General features: G+C 31.6%; 1 protein-coding gene across 5 annotated transcripts; it reads right to left on the reverse strand.

The window, feature by feature from the left end:
• LOC132720804 (leucine-rich repeat-containing protein 74B-like) lies at positions 1 to 24,909 on the reverse strand (the record flags this gene model as incomplete). Of its 5 annotated transcripts, XM_060705024.1 has the most annotated exon segments (15): positions 1 to 144; positions 667 to 752; positions 6,765 to 6,797; positions 8,325 to 8,567; positions 9,194 to 9,289; positions 10,100 to 10,178; positions 12,311 to 12,426; positions 12,865 to 13,032; positions 13,332 to 13,381; positions 14,692 to 14,785; positions 16,145 to 16,252; positions 16,647 to 16,819; positions 18,468 to 18,503; positions 22,884 to 22,916; positions 24,720 to 24,909. In XM_060705024.1, coding segments are annotated over 15 exon segments (1,599 nt in total), but the record flags the coding sequence as incomplete, so codon positions are not given.
• Between the last annotated feature and the right edge of the window lie 268 nt (positions 24,910 to 25,177).

Consider the following 25,177-nt stretch of genomic DNA (forward strand, 5'->3'; position numbering starts at 1 on the left):
CATGTAGTCATAGGTCAAGTACATGTAGTCATAGGTCATGTAGTCATAGGTCAAGTAGTCATAGGTCGTGGTTGCATGACTGTCAGCACTGTGTTGATTTGTTCCCTCTTCTCCTGGAAGTCTACATGACTCACTACCAGTTCACTGAAAGTAAAATCATATCTTTACATACAAAAATTGTAGATCAAATTAGATAAATGGTACATATGTACCTGTAATCCGATAGGATATTTTCTAAGTGTGTAGAAATAGTTTTCATTTCGCTATGTAATAATCTAATTCAACTTTACATAACATTACATATGAATATATTTTAAAAGAAAATCAAAATTGTCAAACAATTGAGATATGTTCTAAACATATAACACAGATAAAGCAATTAAATAAATGCATTAAATGAGCCGCGTCACGACAAAACCAACATAGTGCGTTTGCGACCAGCATGGATTCAGACCAGCCTGCGCATCCGCTCAGTCTGATCAGGATGCATGCTTTTCGCTATCATTTTCTATAATTGTAATAGGGTTGGTAAGCGAGCAGCATGTATCCTGATCAGATTGCGCAGATGCGCAGGCTGGTCTGGATCCATGCTGGTCGCAAACGCACTATGTTGATTAAATTTGTCCTGATGCGGCTCAAATAACTATCTTGAAATGAAAATCTTACTTATAGTTGATTTCTCCATCCCCATCTCTGTCTAGTTCATTTAGCAGTTCCTCAATTTCATCATCACTTAATTTTATACCTGTCTCCTGTAACATCAAAATACAACACAGTTTTAAATCAAATCTCAATGAGGCCCAGCTGAGGTCCAAAAATGTAAAAACAATTTTTTTTAATTCTTACAAAATTCAGCTAGGGCACTTTAAACTGAAAATTTACAAAGGCTGAAGAGCAAAAATAATCAGAATTGAAATGAAAATTTTTGTTTTGTGCTGTTCTTAGTCTGATCTGAATGAAAACTGTTAAAACATTTTTTTTTTTAATTTGGGTCATTACTTGCACAATTAAAATAATTATACTTGGGGAAAAGGGAGTGAGCGGATGATCAGAAATTCTGTAAATGAGCTAGCTTAATTATTGATCTGGACCTACATCAAATACAACAAAAAAAATCGGAAAATAATTTTTCTTTTCCTGTCTAAAAAGCTCAATGAAGTCCCTTTCAGAAATAGGTACACTTATTCTGAATCTCCATTTACAGCAAAAGATAACTCACTCGATGATTAAATTAAACATTTTGAATATCACAAAAAGATTTTCACTACTATAAACAAAAATAATATTTTTATGCTTTAAAACTTACCAAATCATTATTAGTTCCTACTCACATAAAGTTTTCATTGTTTAATTGCTAAGTATAATAGTTTCATTGATACATTATAAAACATTATTTCAGAAAACTGTAATGCACTACAAAGTGAAGTTCATCATTTAATAAGCATGGAGAAGTGTATAATAATGAAATATTTAATTTAACAAAGTTACCATTGTGACACAAAATGCTTAAGTTTAACTAAGAAAAGCTAAGCCAGACCAGCGTAATATATAGAGGATATTGAATGAGTGTAGTTTATTGAACAAGTTGAATAAATATATATTATGCAAGCCTCTGAGTGTGAGCATAATATTGTTTTATTCAAGGAGTTCAATAAATTTAGTATTGAATTTACACAATTATATTCTATTTATCACATTGGTAAACTGTTAAAAAAAGAGTATTTATCAATGACACGTCTATAGTCACGGTGAGTAACGCTTACATTAGTGCGTTTTAACGCTATGTTTATACATAACACAAAATAATGACGTCATATCAAAGTGTTTTACACTAGTGTAATATCGTTTTTATTAAATGGCTTTATTACATTCCTACGCTGCAGTTTATGTGATAAAATCAAATATCTTATACAAATTTTAACCCTTTGCATGCTAGGAAAATTGCCTTCTGTAAAAAGTGTTAATTTTTTGGAAAAATCTTATTTTCTCAATATCAAATAAGATAAAGTGTGACTGTCCCTAGCACCAAGCATCTAGTTTAGTATATTGCCGTCAGCAAAAGGTATTGTGATCACTCTTAGCAAGCTTGAAACCTTTCGTCGGCTTAATACTACAAACCCGTATGTCATTTTTTGTCATTTTTAGAAAATCGCATTTGAAAGTTTGAACTGTAATAACTTTTTAATGATAAACCGTATAAAGCTAAAATTTTCAGTGAATTAAGGAATCTATATGTTATACATACATACCAAATTTTATTTCTGTGCATACAATTTTAAAGCTAAAATCTCAAATAATTTATTTCAATTTTTCATAATAAATAAGAAAACACATACATATTCTGAATTCTAAAACCCCATTCGAGAGATACTGGGTTGTTGGCAAAACATTCAGGTCATTTCTACACCATTAAAGCGACATACGGGGTTCTAAGTGAAACATTTGAAGCAAAATTGACTAAGTGTAATAATTTTCGGCTAGAAACATAGCAACAATTCAAGTAAAAAATATCATTAACTTCTCCTACTGTGTAAAATATTACACGTCTGTTTGAAAATCAATGCTACTATCAAATGATATCTACATCAATTTTTCAAAAGTATGCACTTGTTATGTTACATGTTTATCAACCGTGGGTATCCGACGATGCATTTCTGTCACATACCTATGTTGCTATAATATTTCAATTTTTGATTTAGAGTGTACATTAAGTAGATGCTTTCCGTGCTTTAGAAAACAGCGTTGAATCAGATCTGAAACAATTTGTCCTGATAGCATCTAGATGTAAACAAAGTGGTATTTTGTCTTCCATTCAAGAATATCTTATAACTGTAACTTAATGGATTATCAAAATGCAAATGGAAAAAAGGGTTCAGCTATATAGCCAATGAGTATCCCTACAAAAAGTGTAAAAACTTGAAAATAAGAAGCTTCCGGGAAACAAAACAAAATATAGTACTCATCGATTCTGTCCGAAATGGTAATCATCCGAATAAATGTAGTATTTACATATTTATTTATTCAAGACATTTACTATATAATTCAAAATGATGCTAGAGCTATAAAAACTAAATCATCAATATATGTATATTACTGTAAGGTAATATGCTGTAATTATCTTTAAATAAATCACTAAAGGTTTTTCAAATATTTGGTTGTGATACAGTAGGCAGCCATTACAGTTGTGTCATGTATCACGTGGTACAAAATCAGATTGTTTGATTGGACGAGAAGTTACTGGACTCTAGAATTAAAGTTTGATGTAAATAGCGAGTTACGGGTTTGTGGAATTGGAAATAAACATTTTTATGTAAGGTCTACAACTACATAAGTATGTTCACTGTGAAGAGCTCACTGAGACGAAAAAAATGATATAAAAATCTCAATTTTGCCCAAAATCGAGTTACGGGGTTGTAGAATTAACCCGACGCTTTGTCTGCACACACCAATAATGATTTGCCTAACCAGTGTGACGCCGTGGTTGTTGGGGCGTTACTCTTTAACCCGTATTCAGTATAGATGTAGGTCAATCTGTACATCCATACAGACAAACAGGACTCTACATTTACTGTTAACTTCTTAAATTTAGCATTGAGATAATTTGGAATCCCTAACATTCACAATGGGCGCTTCCAACTAGTCCATCACACAAGTTAGTTATAACAAGCAATTATCATAGTATTGCAAGCAATCCATAAGTCCCCTACCGGATGGAACCCCATCAACATTCTGAAGGGCCATTGGCCATTCACTAATGTTTTTATTTTTCTCTATTTTAAGTAAATTTGGTGGAAAAGTTCTTTAAAAGTGATCACAGGAAACAGTTTTGTTGAAAAGACAGACAGACGGACTGAAGGACACTCTAAATTTAATATTTGAAACATCCCTGTTACCAAAATATAACATTTTAAAAAGCAAAATTCTTAAAGAGGAGATAACTGGAATTAAAGATGCAATTTCATAAAAATTTTCAGCTCTTTTTGACTAATCACAAATATTGTTATATTTGCCATGTTTTAAGCATATTTGTTGCCAACCAATATTTTTTCAAAATAAGAAGAGTGGCGGCATGGCCGAGTGGTTAACGTGTCGGACTAGTAATATAATGATAGCTAGCCGCATGGGTTCAAACCCCGTCAGGGGCAAGTCGTTGTTTCCTTGAGCAAGAAACTTTACACTCATTGCTCAGTACTGGTTGGTTCAAGGAACGGATTCGAAAGTGTGTCTATAAGCTTATAGCTTCCTACACAATCGAACTAAAATAAATTCTGTATAAACCAAAATAAGAAGAACAGATAAGACATGCATAATCTCAAGACTGCCATCTACCCATATGTCAAGTTTCATAAAAATATTTCCAGTACTTTTTGAGTTATCACTGGATTCAGTTTATGTGTAAAATTTGCCATATTTTCAGTCTATGTGTTGCCATAGCAACCAGAATTTTCAACATAGGAAGAAAAGAAAAAGATGTGCATAATCTCCAGACTGCCATCTACACATATTACAAGTTCCATAAAAATACTTCTATTACTTTTTGCGTTAACATTGGATCCAGTTTATGTGTAAAAATTGCCATATTTTCAGTCTATTTGTTGCCATAGCAACCAGAATTTTCAACATAGGAAGAAAAGAAAAAGACGTGCATAATCTCCAGACTACCATCTACCCATATTTCAAGTTTCATAAAAATATTTCCAGTACTTTTTGCGTTATCACTGGATCCAGTTTATGTGTAAAATTTGCCATATTTTCAGCCTATTAGTTGCCATAGCAACCAGAATTTTCAACATAGGAAGAAAAGAAAAAGACGTGCATAATCTCCATGCTGCCAACTATCCATATATCAAGTTTCATAAAAATATTTTCAGTACTTTTCAAGTTATCGCGGGATCCAGTTTTGTGGACGGACGGACTGACAGACGGACGGAGGGTAAACCTAAAGTCCCCTCCAGTAAACCGGTAGGGGACTAATAAGCTTTGTGTGCAGATGTGCGCTTGCGTGATGTGTTACTATATACAATAATACGATTTATTTTTCATTACATCTTCATATGCTATATATATATTATATTATATACATAAAATATTAATACTAACTACATGTACAGTGATATCTTTGTGCAAACTTGTTTTTCAAAGCTTCTAAGTATGGCCAAGATTATATAAAATCTATGAGCAAATATTGAATGTTCTCAATAAAATTGTTACAATTTTCTCCTAGCAGCCAACAAAGCGCTTAAATTTAACCTTTTTATTAACAACAAAAGCATGGTTCAAACCCATCACAATCTAAAATATATTTTTATATCTATCACTTAGTAAATAATTTCAATTAATAGCAGTAATAGGTCATTTGCAGTCACATTTGCAGGTAATAATATTTCATTCATATCTGTGTCAGGTACTAGTAATTCACAGACACCTGTTAAATTACATGTAGTATTCTTTGTTAAAACAGCATACCTCCAGATTATGCTAATTTTCAAGAAGGTTTTGAAAATGTTATTAAAGTAAAATAATGTGTGGTGAACTAAGAAAAGAAATTAACACATAGCACTTACAATCCAAGTAAATTACAACTAAGAGGCCAAAATATGCAAAAATAGCCCTTACTGCATTTAAAATGCAGAAATAAAGTTGCAAAATCAGTCATTAATCACATAAAACATGTATTAAATCATTACTTGAATCTTAATGATTTTTTTTACTTTTCTTAAAATCTTTGAACATTTTTCTCAAGTTTGAGTGTCTTGAAATATTTTGGCTCATCTGTGGAGGCATGAAGCTTTAAAGAGTCATAGTAAGTGAACAAAATAGTAATTGGGTATTATATATTCTAACTTTTCTGTAATTCATTCAAATAAATGGATTATTCTAAGTAATTTTCAAGGCAGGAAGACTTAATTATTTTACTGTTATTTTGTTTTTTGGGGGAAAGAAAACAGAATATTAGTAGTGGGCTACTCATACATGTACTTTGAAAATGTAACATTTATTATAATAAAATTTATAAAATATCTATAATCTAAATCTTATGTTTCTGAGAAATGTTAATTCAAAACTAGCTCACAAATAAATTTTTAAACTAATGTTGAGCTATTATCATTTGAAATCGTACTGATGTATGGTTGATATTTCTATGTTGATCAATTATCTATACACATTTTAGAAAGTTGTTTAATTTAGACTTAATAATTGAATGTCTGGAAATTAAGAAAATTCAACCAAAACATAATACAGATGCATATTTCATAGCAATGATGACAAAATCTTTATACTTTCCATTCCAGCAGGGTATATTATAAGTGTTAAGTTAATGAGGCTGAATTAAAGTCTATTAGCTTCTTATAATATTGTGTTTATTACCATAACAACTTAAACTAACTTGAAGACTGACTATGAAAAAACAATATTTATGATTTATTGAATAATGAACAAACCAAGTAAATGTGTCACTAACTGAAATTTGTTTCTAGTTTTTTAAAGTTAAGCAAACAAGGTAGTTAAATTGAATGATATAAGTACTGTAAATTTCAGTCTGATGTTAGCAAGACAATTCAAAATTTGTACAAATTTCATAGTTAAAAATTAGTATTGCTATGGAAACCATTTATGCATCCATTACCAAGTGTTGTTATAAAGCAAAATAGAGTTTAATTGATAGAATATGTGAATATAAGCTCCAGTAACCAATATCTAGCGTTCCCATAGCAACAACAATTTGAGAGATATTCTGTTGCTATGGAAATAGGATACTTTACCTGTGCATTCTTTTTTATTGCCTGTCTTGCAGTCTGTTTTAACAAGTTAAAAGCAAATAAAGTAAAACATAAAACACAGAGGATAAAATAAATACAAGACATGACCAAGTCTAGTTAATCACAGATTTATATTATATAAATCCGTGAGTTAATATACATGTAGCATATCTATTGGCTGGTCCAAAAAGTGTTTAAACTAAGCTGCCGATTACAAAAAAAAAAAAAAAAAAAAAAAAAAAAAAAAAATATGAAACTTAAATAAAAGATACCCTATTTTTATCCTTAGAAGACATATTTAATAGTAAACCTATGAGAAAAACTTTTCCAAAATCTATTTTTAGCTCCAGTGACCTTAACACAATCACAAATCAAGTATGAAAAAACATACCAAGTTGATATGGGTAAATAGATGAAGACTAAGTAAAAGTTTTCATTTGCAAATTGACCTCAAACCAAACTTAATCATCTATCAATTCTGCTATTAAATCAAATATCAAAGGTTGATTGCAAAACTGGTGTTTCATGTTTGTTTCTGCAGTTTTGCGTTCAACCTTCAATATTTCAGTCACTGGTCTATAAATGAAGGAGCTATAGGAAACTGCAAGTATAGCGGACTGAGATTGGAGGAAGATAATACAGGAATTATATGCCCGATACAACTAACATGCTCATAACACTCTCCAACTTTATAAAGAAAAATTAATGAAAATCAAACAAAAAAACAAAATCTGAGTAACACATAAAATAGAGGAGTTCTACATTATTTTCAACTAAAACTGTTGGTAGGAAATAAAAATAAATCTTTCTGAAAAGGGTTTTCTAATGGAATTACAGGGAAAACATCATGGCAATCTAAATGCTTACACTAAATTCATATAATTTGTGTTTAGATAAATTCTTAAAAACCAAAATAAAATAAAAATAATAAATTTAGCATCACATTTACATCTGAAGTGAAAAAATCTCAGTTTAACAATTTATCATTGAACATAATTACATGAATATGGAGTAATGTAAAAAAAAAATGATCAATTATACAATAATGAAATTTCTTGGAACAATTTCATGGGTTCTTAAATTCTAGGACTATTTACTTTTCAAAAATTTAAGATGTAAATAATGTCATGCATGTATACGTCTTACAGCAGACGAAATGAAATTTCATTGAATTTTAAATTTGTGGATTGACCTATCCACAAAAACCATAAAAATTTGTTCCCCACAAATAATAAAGGAATTCTATTGAACAGTTTTAATTTTGCCTATATGTCTATATGAAAACACCCGAAAACGTCTTTAAGATGCAAGACATCTATAACAAACTATTTTTCAATTTGTTCATACAACACATCACCACAACAATGCTACAATTTTTTGAGAGAGATCAATTTTTCACTTGCCAGTAAATGTGAAGCTTTCAAAACAAGAAAAATATCAAACTTTTATTATATTAAACCACTGAACTGATTAATTAAAAAACCACAATTAAAAAAATTAAACAAAAAATTAAAATCATAAAACAAATAATCTTCAACTAATGGCAAACAATGGACACCGTACCTCGATTCCTTCCACAAATTCCTCATGTGTCACGCTCATACTCCCGTCCTTATCAAACTTGTTGAAAAAATCGACCAATCGCAGCTCATGTTTCTCTATGTAATTTACCAATTTTACCATCGGATGAACTTTAGCTTTAGGCTTTGGGGGTGGTTCCATGCCACCATGTGCAAGCTTGATATCGGGGATTTGTTCCTGAACCTGTTTGAATACATCTTCAAAATCTTTGTTTACCAGTATATCCTATTAAAGAAAACAAAACACGGACAGTTAAATCAAAACCAGGTTGCACATTTTATTTTTAATAAAATAGAAGGAAACTGCATAAAAGCTATTTAACTATGCTAGATATCTTAAGTGGACTTGACCATCACAAGACCACTGGAAATCATTCTTTATTTTACAAAAAATTCACTGTCTGAAAAGCAAACAGTACAGACCATGATCAGACTTTGGCAATCTCCTGGATTAGACCCCTATGCTTTTTTCATGAGTAAAACTCACGTTGGTAGAGTCCATTACCTCTATCAGGCAAGGTGTTAAAATTTTATTTGTTTATAAACTTCCTGCATCAGTAGCAGAAATATAGACCAAAGTGTTGGAGGTACATCACACTCAATAACATGACATCCTTTGCCTTCAATCATGACATTTATATAGTTTTCTATACACAGCTGCTGTCAATTTATTTAGAACTCACATTTTTCCCCTAAAAAAAGGGAGTTTGCTGTATTATTTTGTCATAAAGATTCCTGGCAGATTATATGGCTGTATATAAACGGTTGTTTCCAATATAACCATACAAACAACAAGGATCATATAACTTGTCAAAAATCTTTATAACTAATAATATATACTTATATACTTACACTGAAGTCTATGACCTTGAGCACACAGTTTGGATTGCGTAAAATTGCAGCACAAATTCCATAACATCCAGCACTTTGCATAGGATTCTTTCCCATCTACAATATAAAACATGATATATTTTATAGGTGTAAAACTTAGATTATAATCATTAAACTTAGAACCGAAAGTGTTCAGCCTTTCCCACCAGTATAGAGCAAGGCCAGCCTGTACATCTGTGCACTCTGACCAGGCTCCATATTGATGGCTGATTACCTTTAAATTTTCATCTTGATATCCTCAAGAATGTTAATGGACAGTTCCAAAGATGGAAGCTGCGCAAAGCCATTGAAGAAATACAGCAGGCAGAGGGTTTAAAAACCCTCCTCATATCTCTTGGACAGAAAAAATCTGGATAGAATAACAAGCTATACTAAAAGATAAATTTTACAAAATGTGTTTGCCAATGGAAACAATGCTCAAAAAGTTCAAAGTTTAAAATCAAAATTGCCCATAAACCTCCAAAATCCAAATGAAATTATAACAAGAGTTTAGATTTACTTTTTCAGCCATTCCACAAATAACTATTTTCAGTAACAATTGATATTGTATACATTATACAAGATCAAACAATCTTTTTATTCTTCCTATATTGCCTATTCCCAAAGAATAATTTACATTCAGAGTATCATGCATAGTAATAAAATACCACGTTTTTGCATGCTAAGGGAGGTAATTCAATTACATCATAGATATATAACATAAAGATTAAGCTCCCTTTGAAATATTTACACCATTAATTTATATATAGAAAGAAAAAATTACAGTAACTATTTCTGTTTTGTTTGGTTTTAAGTCAAACCAAAACTTTAAATAACATATGGTGACTTTTCAGCTTTACTTGTTGCATAAGTAATGCATTATATTACCTTTAATGTGTTAAGTGTTTCGTTGACTGAAATTCCTTTTCCTATAATTACAGCACCTTCTGCAGTTATACGATTATTTCTGAAATTATTTCATGAAAACATTTTATTTTCATAAGCAAGGTTCTACAGCTCTAAAATAGAACATTTTAGTACATAAAATGCATCTATACTAAAAATGACAAATTAATTATAATAGTAATGTCAAAAGAAATACATTTATCATGCTACAGTCATATCAATTAAGAGTCTACATGAGGTTATAAGTCTTGGTTTTATCATTCCTGTAACTGCATATTTGCAATAAAACTGAATAAATGCATAGACCCAGCAAACAAACAAGAAACATGGCAATGCCATGAAACCAGGTTTTCAATTATCACCATTGTAGATAAATATGTTGTATTTGAAATACAAATACAAGCAACAAACAATGTAACTATGTGCAATGTAATCACATGAATAATGTAGGAGGAATTGCCACAGAGGAAGTGTTCACTATAATTATATTCTGTATAAGGAAAAAAAAAACAAAGGGCCATAATTAAATAAAAAATTATTCAATCACAAAACCCCGACAATATGCACCAGGGCACTGGATGACAAAGCTACTGTGAAAGTTTGAAAAAAAATCCGTTGAGAAATGTAGGAGTTCAGCACTGAAAATTTTTTTCACTATATATTCTGTATAAGGAAAAATACAAGGGCCATAATTAGGTCAAATATTATCCAATCACAAAACCCCCATAATGTGCGCCAGGGCACTTGATGACGAAGCCTCTGTGAAAGTTTGGTCAAAATCTGTTGAGAAATGTAGAAGAAGTTGCGCATGGTAAAAATTGTTCACTATATAATCTGTATAAGAAAAAAACAAAGGGCCATAATTAGGTCAAATATTATACAATGACAAAACCCTGACAATATGCCCTAAGGCACTTGATGACAAAGCCTCTGTGAAAGTTTGGTCAAATTCCGTTGAGAAATGTAGGAGGAGTTGCGCGCAGAAAATTGTTCACTATATAATCCTATATTGGGAAAAAAACAAAGGGCATAATTAGGTCAATATTATTCAATCACAAAACCTGACATTATGCACCAGGGCATAGATGACAAAGCTCTGTGAAAGTTTGGTCAAAATCATTGAGAAATGTAGGAACAGTTGGGCACAGAAGAAATTATTCACTATATATTCTATATAAGGAAAAAAAACAAAGGGCCATAATTAGGTCAAATATTATCCAATCACAAAACCCCGACAATATGCGCCAGGTCACTTGATGACAAAGCTTCTGTGAAAAGTTTGGTCAAAATTCCGTTGAAAAATGTAGGAGGAGTTGCGCACAGAAGAAATTGTTTACGCCCGCCCGCCCGTCCGCCGCCCTCCCGCCGACATACCTCAATCTAATAACCAGTTTTTTCCTTCGGAAAACCTGGTTAAAAATGCCTGTTTTAGCTGAAAAACAGACAGGGAGAAAAGACCTACATTATAGGAGCAAGACTTAGAAATAGTGAAAAACTGAAAACTTAAAATATAAGGATTTTTCTATCAAACTAAATAGTGTAATTAATGAAAGACCCTTTTTATGAAATCCACCGATGGTGAATCAAATAGGCATTTGTCATAGCAGAATATACATGTATAGTATATTGCAGTCTTATTAGTCTGACAAGGGATGACAGTTTTAATATGGTTGCATATAACAACCTGATGCTGAGTGCTTGTGTCATTATGTGAAATAATTCTTAATATATTCTGGTATTTATATCAATAATTAAAACATGGCTCATCAGGTGTTCCATACTTTTTCCAATGCTTTCAATATTTAATTATAATCACCGTATGAAATAAACTTTGGTCTGTTTACACACTGTAACATGTGATGCCTAACATGGAGACATTATGGTATATACCTTGAGAGTCATTGCAATGTGTAACTCTGTACCCATAAGAAATTCAAGGATGAATTTCAATAAAGGAGAAGAGTATCTCACAGTATAGAATGTTTTACTAATATGGAAAAAAAATTCACTCTGTAATACCAGCAAAAATAATGAACTTGCCTATGTGCCACTAGTGTATTTGATACTGACACCCCTATAACTACTTTTGGAACATTCCAAATTTAAAACAGGCCAAGTCCATTACACAAAAGCAGGTCAATGGTTAACTATGGTTAAAAAGGTAAAAAATTTAGGAATTCAGGGAAATCTTACGATATATCTAATTCTTCTAAAACTGAGTTTCCTTTCAAAGCATCTTGAAGACCTAGTGCACCTTCTAAACCAAATCCATTCCAAGATAGATTAATCTTCTTCAAAAATATATTATTCTGAAAATAAATCATCAAGTTAAGTAACATGACATTTAAAATTTGTACAAGTTTGATAATCCTCCAAAACTTTGAAAAATTCAAAGAATGTAATAACAACAAATATAATAGCATGCAATTAAGGACAAATTTGGTTATCTAAAAAAAGCAGTTAAAAACATGGTTCAATGAAAATTACAGTAATTTAAATGAATCAAAAATTAAATTTAGTAAAGAAAAAAAATTCATTTATTGTCCAGAAGTGTAATCAATTAAATAGCTATTGAAATAGTTATTAATCCTGTGTTAGAATTACTAATGAAGAAATGTAATTTTCTATTTTTTTTCAAACGATGAAATAGATCCTCCCTGCCTTCAGTGAAGACGGGTTTGTCATAATTCTAATTAGTTTTTGTGATTTTTTCAAAAAGAATAAAAATGAACTGTGTGTGAAATTACCTTAACCCCTTGCGTAATGGCAACAGCCCCTTTTCTGCGTATACAATTCCAGGACAGGTCCAGTTCCTTTATACATGAGTTATCTGCTATTGCTGGTCCCAATATTGTCCCGGATACATCCCCAAAATTATTATGACTTAGATTTAAATGTAGTACTTTTGTTGAATTCTGTAAAAAAAAATCCAAAAAAGTATATGAATATTCATCTTAAATAGCAAGTGCCCTTCCAAGAATTTCATTTAAAAGTTGTAGACCTTCAAAAACTATGCAACAGTACTTTTTTAAGACAAAACATAAAATATGAAAATGTTTATTTGTATTTTTTATTAACACTGAAATTTGTCAAAGGGCAAGCGAACACAATGTGTATTATCAATAAGAAACATTTTTCGAGATTATTTTTTTAAGAGATATTTTCATCTGCAGACTAATATCTATGATAAAACAATGAAAATAAATATTCATACCAGAATGGCTTCAGCAAAATATGGTGCAGAATGGTCATCAAATTCATTTCCTGAAATTGGAATTATATATTTACTACTTTGTACATGATGATTAAAAAAAAGTTAAATCATTATAATTATACCTGCATTATGAAGAATTCGATGGAAGACAAGATTAAGTAGGATCAGACTGTCTAACTTAATAAATTATTAATACCTATACAAATTCAAATAATTATGGCAACATGTCCTGAGATAACAGGACTTAGGTATATAAATCTTTAATTAGAATTAACGACATGTAAAGAGTTATGGCCCTTGACCTTGAATCTGCAACAATTTAGGTTAAGTCATGCTTCAATACTCAGGCAAAATCTTGAGAATGAAACTTAAGATTCCTATATACATCATGCTTGAGCCTTACTGTGTGCATAGAATTATCATAATCTTAATACATAAATGAGTTATGACCCTAATAGCAACAACACTATAATTAAAGGCTCTAATGTTAAAGAAAGAGTTAAGGCCCTTGATGTCAAAAAGGTTATGGCTTTTTCACATACATAAAAGAGAGTTACATGTTAAAGAGTTAAGGCCCTTGATGTCAAAAAGGTTATGACTTTTTCACATACCTGAGAGAGTTACATGTGTTAGAGAGTTAAGGCCCCTGATGCCAAAAAGGTTATTGCCTTTTCACATACCTGAGAAAGTTACATGTGTTAGAGAGTTATGGCCCTTGATGCCAAAAAGGTTATTGCCTTTTCACATACCTGAGAGAGTTACATGTTAAAGAGTTAAGGACCCTGATGTTAAAAAGGTTATGACTTTTTCACATACCTGAGAGAGTTACATGTGTTAGAGAGTTAAGGCCCCTGCATGCCAAAAAGGTTATTGCCTTTTTCACATACAAGAGAGTTACATGTTAAAGAAGTTAAGGCCCCTGATGTTTAAAAAGGTTATGACTTTTTTTCACATACCTGAGAGAGTTACATGTGTTAGGAGTTAAGGCCCTGATGCCAAAAAGTTATTGCGCTTTTGACAATACATAAGAGAGTTACATGTTAAAGAGTTAAGGCCCTTGATGTCAAAAAGGTTATGGCTTTTTCACATACCTGAGAGAGTTACATGTGTTACAGAGTTAAGGCCCCTGATGCCAAAAAGGTTATTGCCTTTCACATACATAAGAGAGTTACATGTTCAAGAGTTATGGCCCTTGATGCCAAAAAGGTTATTGCCTTTTCACATACCTGAGAGAGTTACATGTTAAAGAGTTAAGGCCCCTGATGTTAAAAAGGTTATGACTTTTCCACATACCTGAGAGAGTTACATGTTAAAGAGTTAAGGCCCTTGATGTTAAAAAGGTTATTGCCTTTTCACATACCTGAGAGAGTTACATGTGTTAAAGTGACATTCTGTTGCATAATCTGAGATAGATGTGGAGCACATTCTGTTCCTAGTCTGTTTTCTGACAGATTCTGAAATAAACATACAGAAATATTAAAAGCAGCATGCCTCCAGATCCTTGCTAATCTTCATGAAAATTTTGAAAATGTATTTGAAAGAAAAATTTTTTTAAGGCAGACAAAGAAAATAATTTACACATCACAAATCGCACTAAAAATCCACGTAATTCCAAAAATGAGATTAAATATGCAAAAATAGCCCTTAGCGCATGCAGTAGAATTATGGTGATCAATATTGCAAAGTCAATCATTAATCGCACATAAGATGATAATTATCACTTTAATCTTGAATCTTCTCCAGTTTGATTTTCTTGAAATATTTTGGCTCATCTGGAGGCATGCAGCTTAAAGCATTTTCCTTCTAATGTTACATAGAAAGATAACAAAAAATTCATGACAAAAGCTTAGGTAAACAAGGGTCTTGCAAACAGAATGGTCTGGAGTCGAACCAATTTTAAGAAAAAAGATGTCTCGGTTGAATCATGTGATTAGGTTATTTACTGACCGTGATCTGGCATAGTACATGACCATTCAAAAATCAAATTATAAGATAAAATGTTTTGTTAAATCGATCAAAGAATTACTGAAAACTTATTCTGGCTACATTACATTATTAGTTTTTACTTTAAAAGTAACAATTTTATAGATTTGCAATGAAATTAGGAATTTTTTCGTTCCCTGTGTCAAGGTAAAAAATTACTGCTCAAATTTGAAATTATGTCTGAGTTTTATAAGCTTTAATTTATGCATTGTTCAATGAGAAAATAGAAATTGATTTTACAGACAAAAAATGTTATTTAATCGTATCATGTAAAAAGTTTACAATATTTCACGATGTTATTTACAAATTTTTGATGTTTAATTTGATGCATTTTCAAAATGGCGCTGTTCATCATCAAATTTTCTAAACAAGCAATCTATGTTTTACAACAGATATGGTTTTAAAAACATTATTTTCTGAAATATTTTTCTGTTTTTCACAAGTTAATAGATTTTTAAAGAACATCATGCCTTTAGAATTTTCATTTTTACTCTTGTATTTAATTTTCACCCTTTCCTTGAACACTTACCTGATTTGCATACAGCAAACTATACCAAGTTCTGCTGAGACATGTTTAATTGTAGCGGGAAGGGTTTACATAGCGCGTTTCTGGACCATTCTATTTGAAAGACCCTGGGTAAACTTATATATAAAAATTTCTCAGAAAAGCTTAAATATTGTTTTTCAAAGTTAACAGCCACTTTCCTCTCATCTATATGTTATATCATAGAAGCTATTCTCCTAACACCTGAATAAATCAATGTACAATAAATTTAATAATAAATAAAAAAGATTTTACATATTGCCATTTATTAATTTAAAAACCTTACCAATTCTGTGATGAAACAGTTATCCTTGAGCATTTCACAGACAGCCAACCCACCTTGAGGTCCCAACCAATTATCACTGAGATCTAACTCTAACACATTTGTATTCGACTGAAAGTGAAAAACAAAATAAGATTGTTCATCATTGTCTTCCTTAATAGTCAACACTATATCATGTTCATAGTGATGTATAATATTATACATTAATTAAATCCATTTAATTTTACAGGAATTAAGAGCAGCAGTGGGCCTAAGAAGCACATGTGCTTTGGAAATTTGAAGTTCCAGGTTCGAGCCCTATCATGGATACTGTGTATTTTCTTGAGCAACAAAATGACCGTTCTTCAACAGTAAATTAATACTTGCTAGAGTGTTTAATCCTTTGGACTATAGTTTCAATAATAGGCACTATTTTAAGTAAAAATTAACACGCCAAATCCCAAATTCAGACCATGGCAAATCTACTACATATAAATTAGGGTAGTAAAAATTTTGACAAACATACTGATAATGATTCTGCCAGAGCCCTCATCCCCGCGGCACCTAGACCATGATGCCTCATGTTTAAATGTCGGTCCTGCATGTGACGCAGGTAGTATGATGCTGGAACAACGCCAAGTTTCTTACATGTGTCGATGTACGATGTCTTCCCCGTGTGATCGTAAGATGCGGACTGATCTAGAAACATACATTATAAGAGTAACCATTAATATCATAACATATATAATAACATAATTAATATATTACTATCTTTCGGCAATATTAAAAATATTCTTTGAACTTAAATCTGCATGATTTATGAATTCTATTATCCTAAATACAGTGATATTCATATACGTAGATCTTCATAAAAAGTCTTCATTACCAAAAAAGTATGAAATTGACAAAATATGATGCTAATTTTCCAAGATCACTATAAAAGTATTAATCATACAGTTCAATAAAGCCTGCAGTTCTACTCTACATTTTGCCGACTTAAAATTTTGCTTTAATGGATATAAAATTTCTGATTTTTCCACACTTTTATGCGTAAGTCACCCTCATCACTGAATATTTATAAAGCAAGAGCATGCAATTGCTATGTGCTGTCCTGAACCAAGATTAAAATGACATGAGAAACGCAATGCAATAACATTTTATCAGTGCAAACATCAAAAGATTTCAATCAATACGGTGCAATTTAATGCAGAATGTCAAGACCATAAAAAAACGTTTTCCTAAGCTGTAAGCAGATAATTGGAAGACATGCTTTATTTTAATGATTTTAATCCATGCTCTATCTCTGCTTTCTTTATAGCATGGTCTTCAATCTGGTTATCACTGTGTTTTTGAGAGTCAGAGATCTTAGTAAAACACCTAGCTTAGCAACAACTTACATTGTCGTGATTGTATTGTGTGGTTGAGCATCATAAAATGTGTAACCCTTATCCCGCTAAATATCTTAAATGAGCTTGTTCATTTTTCAATGTGGACAAAACCATTTATCATTTTTAGGGATTTTTTTTTACAAAATAGACCAAATGACTAGAGAACAGTGCAGGCACAGATACGACGGCTGACCTTGGCCTGCACAGGTCACACGGGTAGGTTCAGTCTCCACAAGCAGACTAAAGGTTAATTAATCTCAATACTATGAGTAAATTATTTATGACTTTTCAAGAACTGAGCGAGTTTTTGTAACAGAAACCCTCTATACAGGATGACAGTACAAACTTTGAGAACAAAATTCAATGGAATGATGATTTTTTTTCAATATTCAGTTCCCTATGTCCTGAATCAAATCAAACTTTATGGTAAACAACAGACATACCTTCTATATAATAAAATGAGCTCTCCTATGTGTATGTCATAATGAAAATTTAAATCAAACTTATATACAAATATGTATAAATTTTACAAGCTTATTTACTAATACAAGTCTAAGCACCAAGAATAAAAGCATTACTAATGTGGGCTGACCTAAAATTTATTGAAAACCTCACAAAATTGACCCAGTGCACATAACTACACCTAAATAATTAAAATAACCCTAAACAAAACACTATAATGTGAAGATGAATATATAATATCTTGTTTCAGAGCCAGTCTACAAAAACATTTTCGTTAAATCTTTGTTCAAAAAAGGGAGCCAATCAAATGAAACAGTGCAGTGCAGACTGGTTTTCAAGTTTGGATGCATACATGGTAACCATTCTAAAAGACAATTCAGCTATTGGTTAAAAATAAATTTGTGCTCAGGATAAGAGCCAATCAAATGCCAAAGAATTTTTGTATACTGGTTCACAAACGTAAGACACAGGAACTATTTTATGCAGTGCTTGACTACCTGAAGTTAGCAAATGTGCTATTTTCTGATGGGCATCTAAAGGAAAAGAAGAATACATAAAATTCAGGGTAAAATTAAATTCATGGCAGCTTCTAGAAATATGAAAATGATTCTCAACACTTTAACAAAATGAATCAAATAAAATTCTGGACTGAAAATTCAAATCAGGTCAATTTGAAAATGTATGGAAGTCTTCCATGCATTTCTGTTGTTTGTTTTTTAAATGTAAACATTTAAGTCTGGAAGCATGCCATTTCATTGATTATTATAATAAAATGAACAAGAAGTAATGGTTATATTTGTATAAAACTTTCTTTACAATAGAAGTACACTTCTTTTGTAAATAATATCAGGTTTAATACACTGTTTTTCTTTTTCAGGGACAAAATGGTCAGCAGGACCCCTACTGGTGGTGGTGGCCTTGGTAGTTTTCACTGCAGATCATTGCAGTAAGCCATATTGAATTTACTAGAGCACACTTCAGTCACCGCATTGTAGGACACCAGTAGGACACCTACTGCATGTATTGTTTACATATATACAATGTATTCACTAAATATCTGCCATTTTAACACTGATTATGGTAAAATGGTGAGAAAAAATTGTAATCTGTGCAGACAGTGTGATACTCATACAATCATTTTTCAACTTTTACCTACAGAGTACCATTAAACAAGTAACATATTTTTTTCTTCTCACTTACACCACTAAATTTGATCAACAGAGTTGCCCAGCTTCAAATTTGGAACTATTCATTATTATTTTAGATTTTTAACTGATTTTAATAATTAAACCTATGAGTTTATTACGTAACACCATAATTGTAGTGTCTAGTCAATGTATATTATGACCAGTGCAGGGTGGCCTGGTTCTTTAAGTCTAACATATTGTACTTCAATGTGCTAACATATCATCACCTTAGTACAGTAATGGATTAACTCCCTTTAAATTATATAAAGAGATAAGATGATATGTATGGGCAATATCTTTCTTTCAGAAATATGGGACTCTGCACCTCCCAAAAAATACTTTATACTAGTAGCATAGGCAAAGTCTACTTGTTTCTGACCTTGACCTTATTGATATAGGTATAGATATAGAAGGACTGACAAAAAATACATCCTACATAAGCAGGACAAGCATTAAGCTTTACAATTGACATGCTTGCAGATGATAATAATATAATTTGTATTTCTAGAATGCAATGATCAGGCAGGTCTTGAAACAGATCATGACTTTGAAATGCAAGATTTATTCCTGATTTTACCAATTTCAATACAATTTTATGCAAGAAATTGTGGAAATTGTCCCCAAGAATGTTCCTTGATAAAATGACAAAAAGCTATTCTTGAGTATGGTAAGCTTTTTTTTTTTTTTCAATCCTTAATATCTGATTTTTTTTCTATAAATAATGTCCCTTGATTTCTGTTCATTTGTCAAAAATTAAAATAGGTTAATCAAATAAAAAGAATCATTTTTAATTCAAAATACAATGGATATAAATTAAGCCCACTTTATATAATAATCTGGGATGATTGTAGTAGTTGTACATGGACTGGGTACTTAAACATATTTAAGTTTAGTAGCAAATTTATATGAACAAACATTCATATTTGCTTTTACATTAGAATTTCAGTGTGAAAATAAATTCTTGTTAAAAATTCGTCAATTGATTTTAATCAATATTTGATATGCACTTAAAATTCTAAAACCGAAGCATGAAAAAAAGTCAATCTATCTTTTAGATTATTAAATCTTCAAAACTCTTAATATGCAAGTTAAGCTTGGTTTCCAAACAATGTTAAGACTTATATAACAAGGGCATATTTATCAAAATCCATTTTTCGTACATAAATGTAACTTGTACTCTGGCTTTAATGATCTAAATCTTTCATAATATATCATGGTAATATTATCATAATACATCTTTATATTTAATATTGTGTATTGAGTGGTGGCGTGGCCGAGTGGTTAACATGTGGGACTAATAATCTAAGAATTGCTGACCACGTGGGTTCAAACCCTGTCAGGGGCAAGCTGTTGTTTCCTAAAAGAGCAAGAAACTTTAAATTCATTGCTTAGTATTAGTAGGTTCCTGAGGAACAGATTCGAGAGTGTTCCATAAGCTTATAGCTTCCAACACAATGAAACTAAAACAAATTTGTATAAACTAAAAAAAAAACAAAAAAAACTAATATTGTGCGAAAAAGTCTGCTTTCATTTTATTTAAAAATAAGACAGTTAACTTTTGAATACATGTACTTAATTATATACAGGTGGCCTTAAAAGAATACAGGCCATTGTATCTTATATGCTAGCAAGCCACTCGGTACAAAGAGCTTGTTTCATCATACAATATGATGTTGAAAATGTGAAATTTTATTCTATTTGGATACTGTCGTTCTGTACGGTCACACTAGACAAAACCAAATTCAAAGCTGGGCAATTCCTATATAAAAACCAAAACAAGCTAAGACTAAATACAACATAATTTTATAAGTAAGATGTACATTCACATATGTATACATTAAAATTATCTATTTATCATTGATATAAGAGACATAAAATCAATCTTAAATTATAAACTTATATCTTTATAGAAAAGCCCATCATTATTAGTTTGTATACTTTATAGAATCATCAGAATGAGGAACATTATCATGGGGGCAATAACTCCTGCAAAAAAGAATCTACCAATATAATAAAGTTATACAAACAAGAGGGCCATGATGGCCCTGAGGTCGCTCACCTGTATATAGGCCCCCCCAACCCCCCCCCCCCCCCACAATGTTGCAGGGCCAATTTAACCCAAGGGCTTTTATTTGCACAAACTTGGTAGACACCCATAAGAAGATGTTTCATGCTAAACATCTAAGCTCTAGCTCATTGGGCTTTTTAAAAGAAGATTTTTTTAAAGTTTTTACTATACACATATAGTTAAAAACAATGACACCCCTGGGGCCGGGCCAGTTTTGACCCCAGGGCTTTTATTTGAACAAACTTTATAGACACCTAGAAGATGTTTCACGCTTAATATCTAAACTCTAGCTATTTGAGTTTTTTCAAAGAAGATTTTAAGTTTTTGCTATACACATATAAAGAAAATCAATGACCCCCGGGGCGGGGCCAATTTTGACCCCAGGTCTTTTATTTATACAAACTTTGTAGACACTCACTAAAAGATGTTTCATGCTTAATATCTTAACTCTAGCTATTTGGGTTTTTTCAAAGAAGATTTTTTAAGTTTTTGCTATAATACACATATAAGGAAAATCAATGACCCCCTGGGCGGTGCCAATTTTGACCCAGGGCTTTTATTTGAACAAACTTGGTAGACAACCTATTAGAACATGTTTGATGCTAAATATCTTAGCCATAGCTCTTTGAGTTCTTTAAAAGAAGATTTTTTAAGTTTTTACTATATGCATATAGGGAAAATCAATGACCCCCGGGGCGGGGCCAATTTTGACCCCAGGGCTTTTATTTGAACAAACTTGGTAGACACTTATTAGAACATGTTTCATGCTAAATATCTTAGCTCTAACTCTTTTGGTTCTTTAAAAGAAGATTTTTTAAGTTTTTACTATATGCATATAGGGAAAATCAATGACCCCCTGGGGCGGTGCCAATTTTGACCCCAGGGCTTTTATTTGAACAAACTTGGTAGACACCTATTAGAACATGTTTGATGCTCAATATCTTAGCCATAGCTCTTTGAGTTCTTTAAAAGAAGATTTTTTTAAGTTTTTACTATATGCATATAGGGAAAATCAATGACCCCTGGGGCGGGGCCAATTTTGACCCCAGGGCTTTTATTTGAACAAACTTGATAGACACCCATTAGAACATGTTTCATGCTAAATATCTTAGCTCTAGCTCTTTGGGTTCTTTAAAAGAAGATTTTTTAACTTTTTACATATATGCATATAGGGAAAATCAATGACCCCCCGGGCGGGGCCAATTTTGACCCCAGGGCTTTTATTTGAACAAACTTGGTAGACACTCACTAGAAGATGTTTCATGCCAAATATCTAAGCTCTAGCTCTTATGGTTTTTTAAAAGAAGATATTTAAAGTTTTTTCTTTCGGTTGCCATGGCAACCAGAGTTCTGCATGGAATTAAATTCTTTGAACAATTTTTAAAGGTGACCACCAAAGGAACATTCCTGTGAAGTTTGGATGAAATTGGCTTAGTGGTTTATGAGGAGATGTCATTTAAAGAAAAAGTTTACGGACGACAGACGGACGACGGACGGACGGACGGACGCCGGACGAAAAGCGATCACAAAAGCTCACCCTGTCACTTTGACAGGTGAGCTAAAAATTAACCAGTCCAATACATTAACCCTAATCTCTATATTTAACCCAACTCCAACCTAAATTACCAATATTCCAACCAAACTGTGCAATATCTTACCGTAGGATCCATCCACAAAATGCCCCACTAACTCTAGCAAAAACACAAATTTACAAAAATAACAATTGTTTTCTTATTTTCTGTTGTATAAATCTCCTTTATTTTAAGCTTTTTGTCATCAGTATAATTATTATGTTTTAAAAAAAAAGACCCCTCAATTCTGACAAAGGCTTATTGGTCCTTTAAGATAATGAACAAAACTGTTTATTTCACAAGGTAACAACAACTTCTCCACAACAATTTGTAAAATACAAGCAATAATGGGCATAAGACTTGTTGTTTAATGAATGATTTCAGTCCATAAGTCTCTTGTCCAATCATAACCTTAAAACAGTGGCTGCACTTGTTAGTTTAAGGCAAAACAGAATGGTGCACATTCTTAAACTTATTTAACAGTCTACAAAATGGAATAATGCCGATTACAATGTAAAACAAAAATTCACTACAAAACAAAATAGAATGAAGCACAATATTCTATCACATATTCAGTCTGCATAAAGGATCACAGTCTACAGTACAGAATGGTACACATTCTAAAACTCAAAACAGTCTGCAAAAAGAATCACAATCTACAAAATGGAACGGTACACATTCTAAAACTCAAAAAGTCAGCAAAAAAAAAGATCACAGTCTACAAAATGGTATGGTACACATTCTACTACATGTATTCATACTGAGCTCTGTTTGACCGGCTTTCAGCAGTGCCGCCTGTTCACTATAAGCGAGTCTCACGCTTTGGAAATCCAAAACTCCGTCCACAACATGCGGTATCTTAGGGATGGCTACATGCATAGTGACAAATAATCAACAAAATGCTAAAGTACTTTCATATCAAAATGATCAAAAGTGGTCAAATAGGTGTCTAAATCTAGATTACAACGATTCAGTAAACTAGTCTTCTTTGAATGAAAATTAATAGGGATACTCTCGAACATCAACAAATGTGCGTTTTTCCCATTATATCATGGAGTACAAGCAAACTTTTACAGATACAACTAGGTAAATATTATGTGCAATGCATTGATTGAAGAGTTACTGCACCATGAAGCTTTTATGGTGTTTGTTTGTACCCAGGGATAAGATGGGAAAAACCCAGATTTGGTGAGTTCCAGGTAGAATAAGCAATGAATTTACTAATTTTAGCAAGACAAATCTTGTCTTGACCATCATTATGTCTTAATATATCTAACATATGGAATAAAAATATAAACAAGCATTTGAAGGGAAAATAAATGATTACATCATTTTGCAGACTATAAATAGTCCAATGGTGAAAAAAAAATCAGTTTTTTAACAATACATTTGTAATTCAAAATGTTTTTAACATTACCCTTGAGATTGAATGTACTTCAAAGGATAGAAAACTTTATTTCTAACTTATGCAAAACATATTAACATATGCAAAATCATTCAATCATTCAATAAAAACATATTAGAAATTATATATACATGAAGTGCTTTATATTAAAATCTCCAGAGTGTACTGTTATATAAATATAATAGAATCATGTATTATAATAGTGCCATGTGAAAGGAGTTCAATATATCTTACATGCAAAACATGCAAGTCTGAAGTGAAGTGGAAGTACATCATATTAAGGTACTTGACTACCTAATTATATGGTCATTAGTTATTCTCCTTCTTAAACACTTATTACCCTTGATTAATTAAGTTTTATTATCATTTGACTTAACATAATACATATGATTTATAATACCTGCCCTTGGATACCAGTACATGAATTTAATTACTTCCCCTTATTTACAAATTATCCTGAATTACTTCCCTTTATTCCTTTACATGTGTATTTTAACTTGAGTAAATAACATAAATACCTTCAACTTCCAAGTCTGTGTCAAAGGCTTTTTCATCGCTGATGTCAACTGTGTTGAAATCGGGTTCAAAGGTTGTGCCCTTTCCCTCTTCATGGTCACTGTCACTGTCTGAACTTTGACCTCTATTTAAACCATGTGATGCACTTTCTGCTCGTGACTTACGTGACCTGTTACTGTTTCTACTGATTGTCTAAAAAATACACAGTAAAAAATGATTTATTTAATACATAAGTTTTCGAAAAAAAATCCTTAAAGGAACTCCACTGAGGTCCAAAAGTTTGAATTTTTTTACATAGATCAGCTTAGGCACCTAAAACAGAACGATAGGCAAAAAGGTAATTAAGAATTATACACAAAAATAATTCAGGTCATTTAGAATAGTTATTCTGGAAAATGGAGTGAGCGAGTGATCTGAAATTTTGCACACAAGTTATTGGTCTAGACCTACATCAAACGGA

This window comes from Ruditapes philippinarum, unplaced genomic scaffold, assembly GCF_026571515.1.
Source record: "Ruditapes philippinarum isolate M1 unplaced genomic scaffold, ASM2657151v2 ctg6642_1_1_1_1, whole genome shotgun sequence".
Lineage (NCBI taxonomy): Eukaryota > Metazoa > Mollusca > Bivalvia > Venerida > Veneridae > Ruditapes > Ruditapes philippinarum.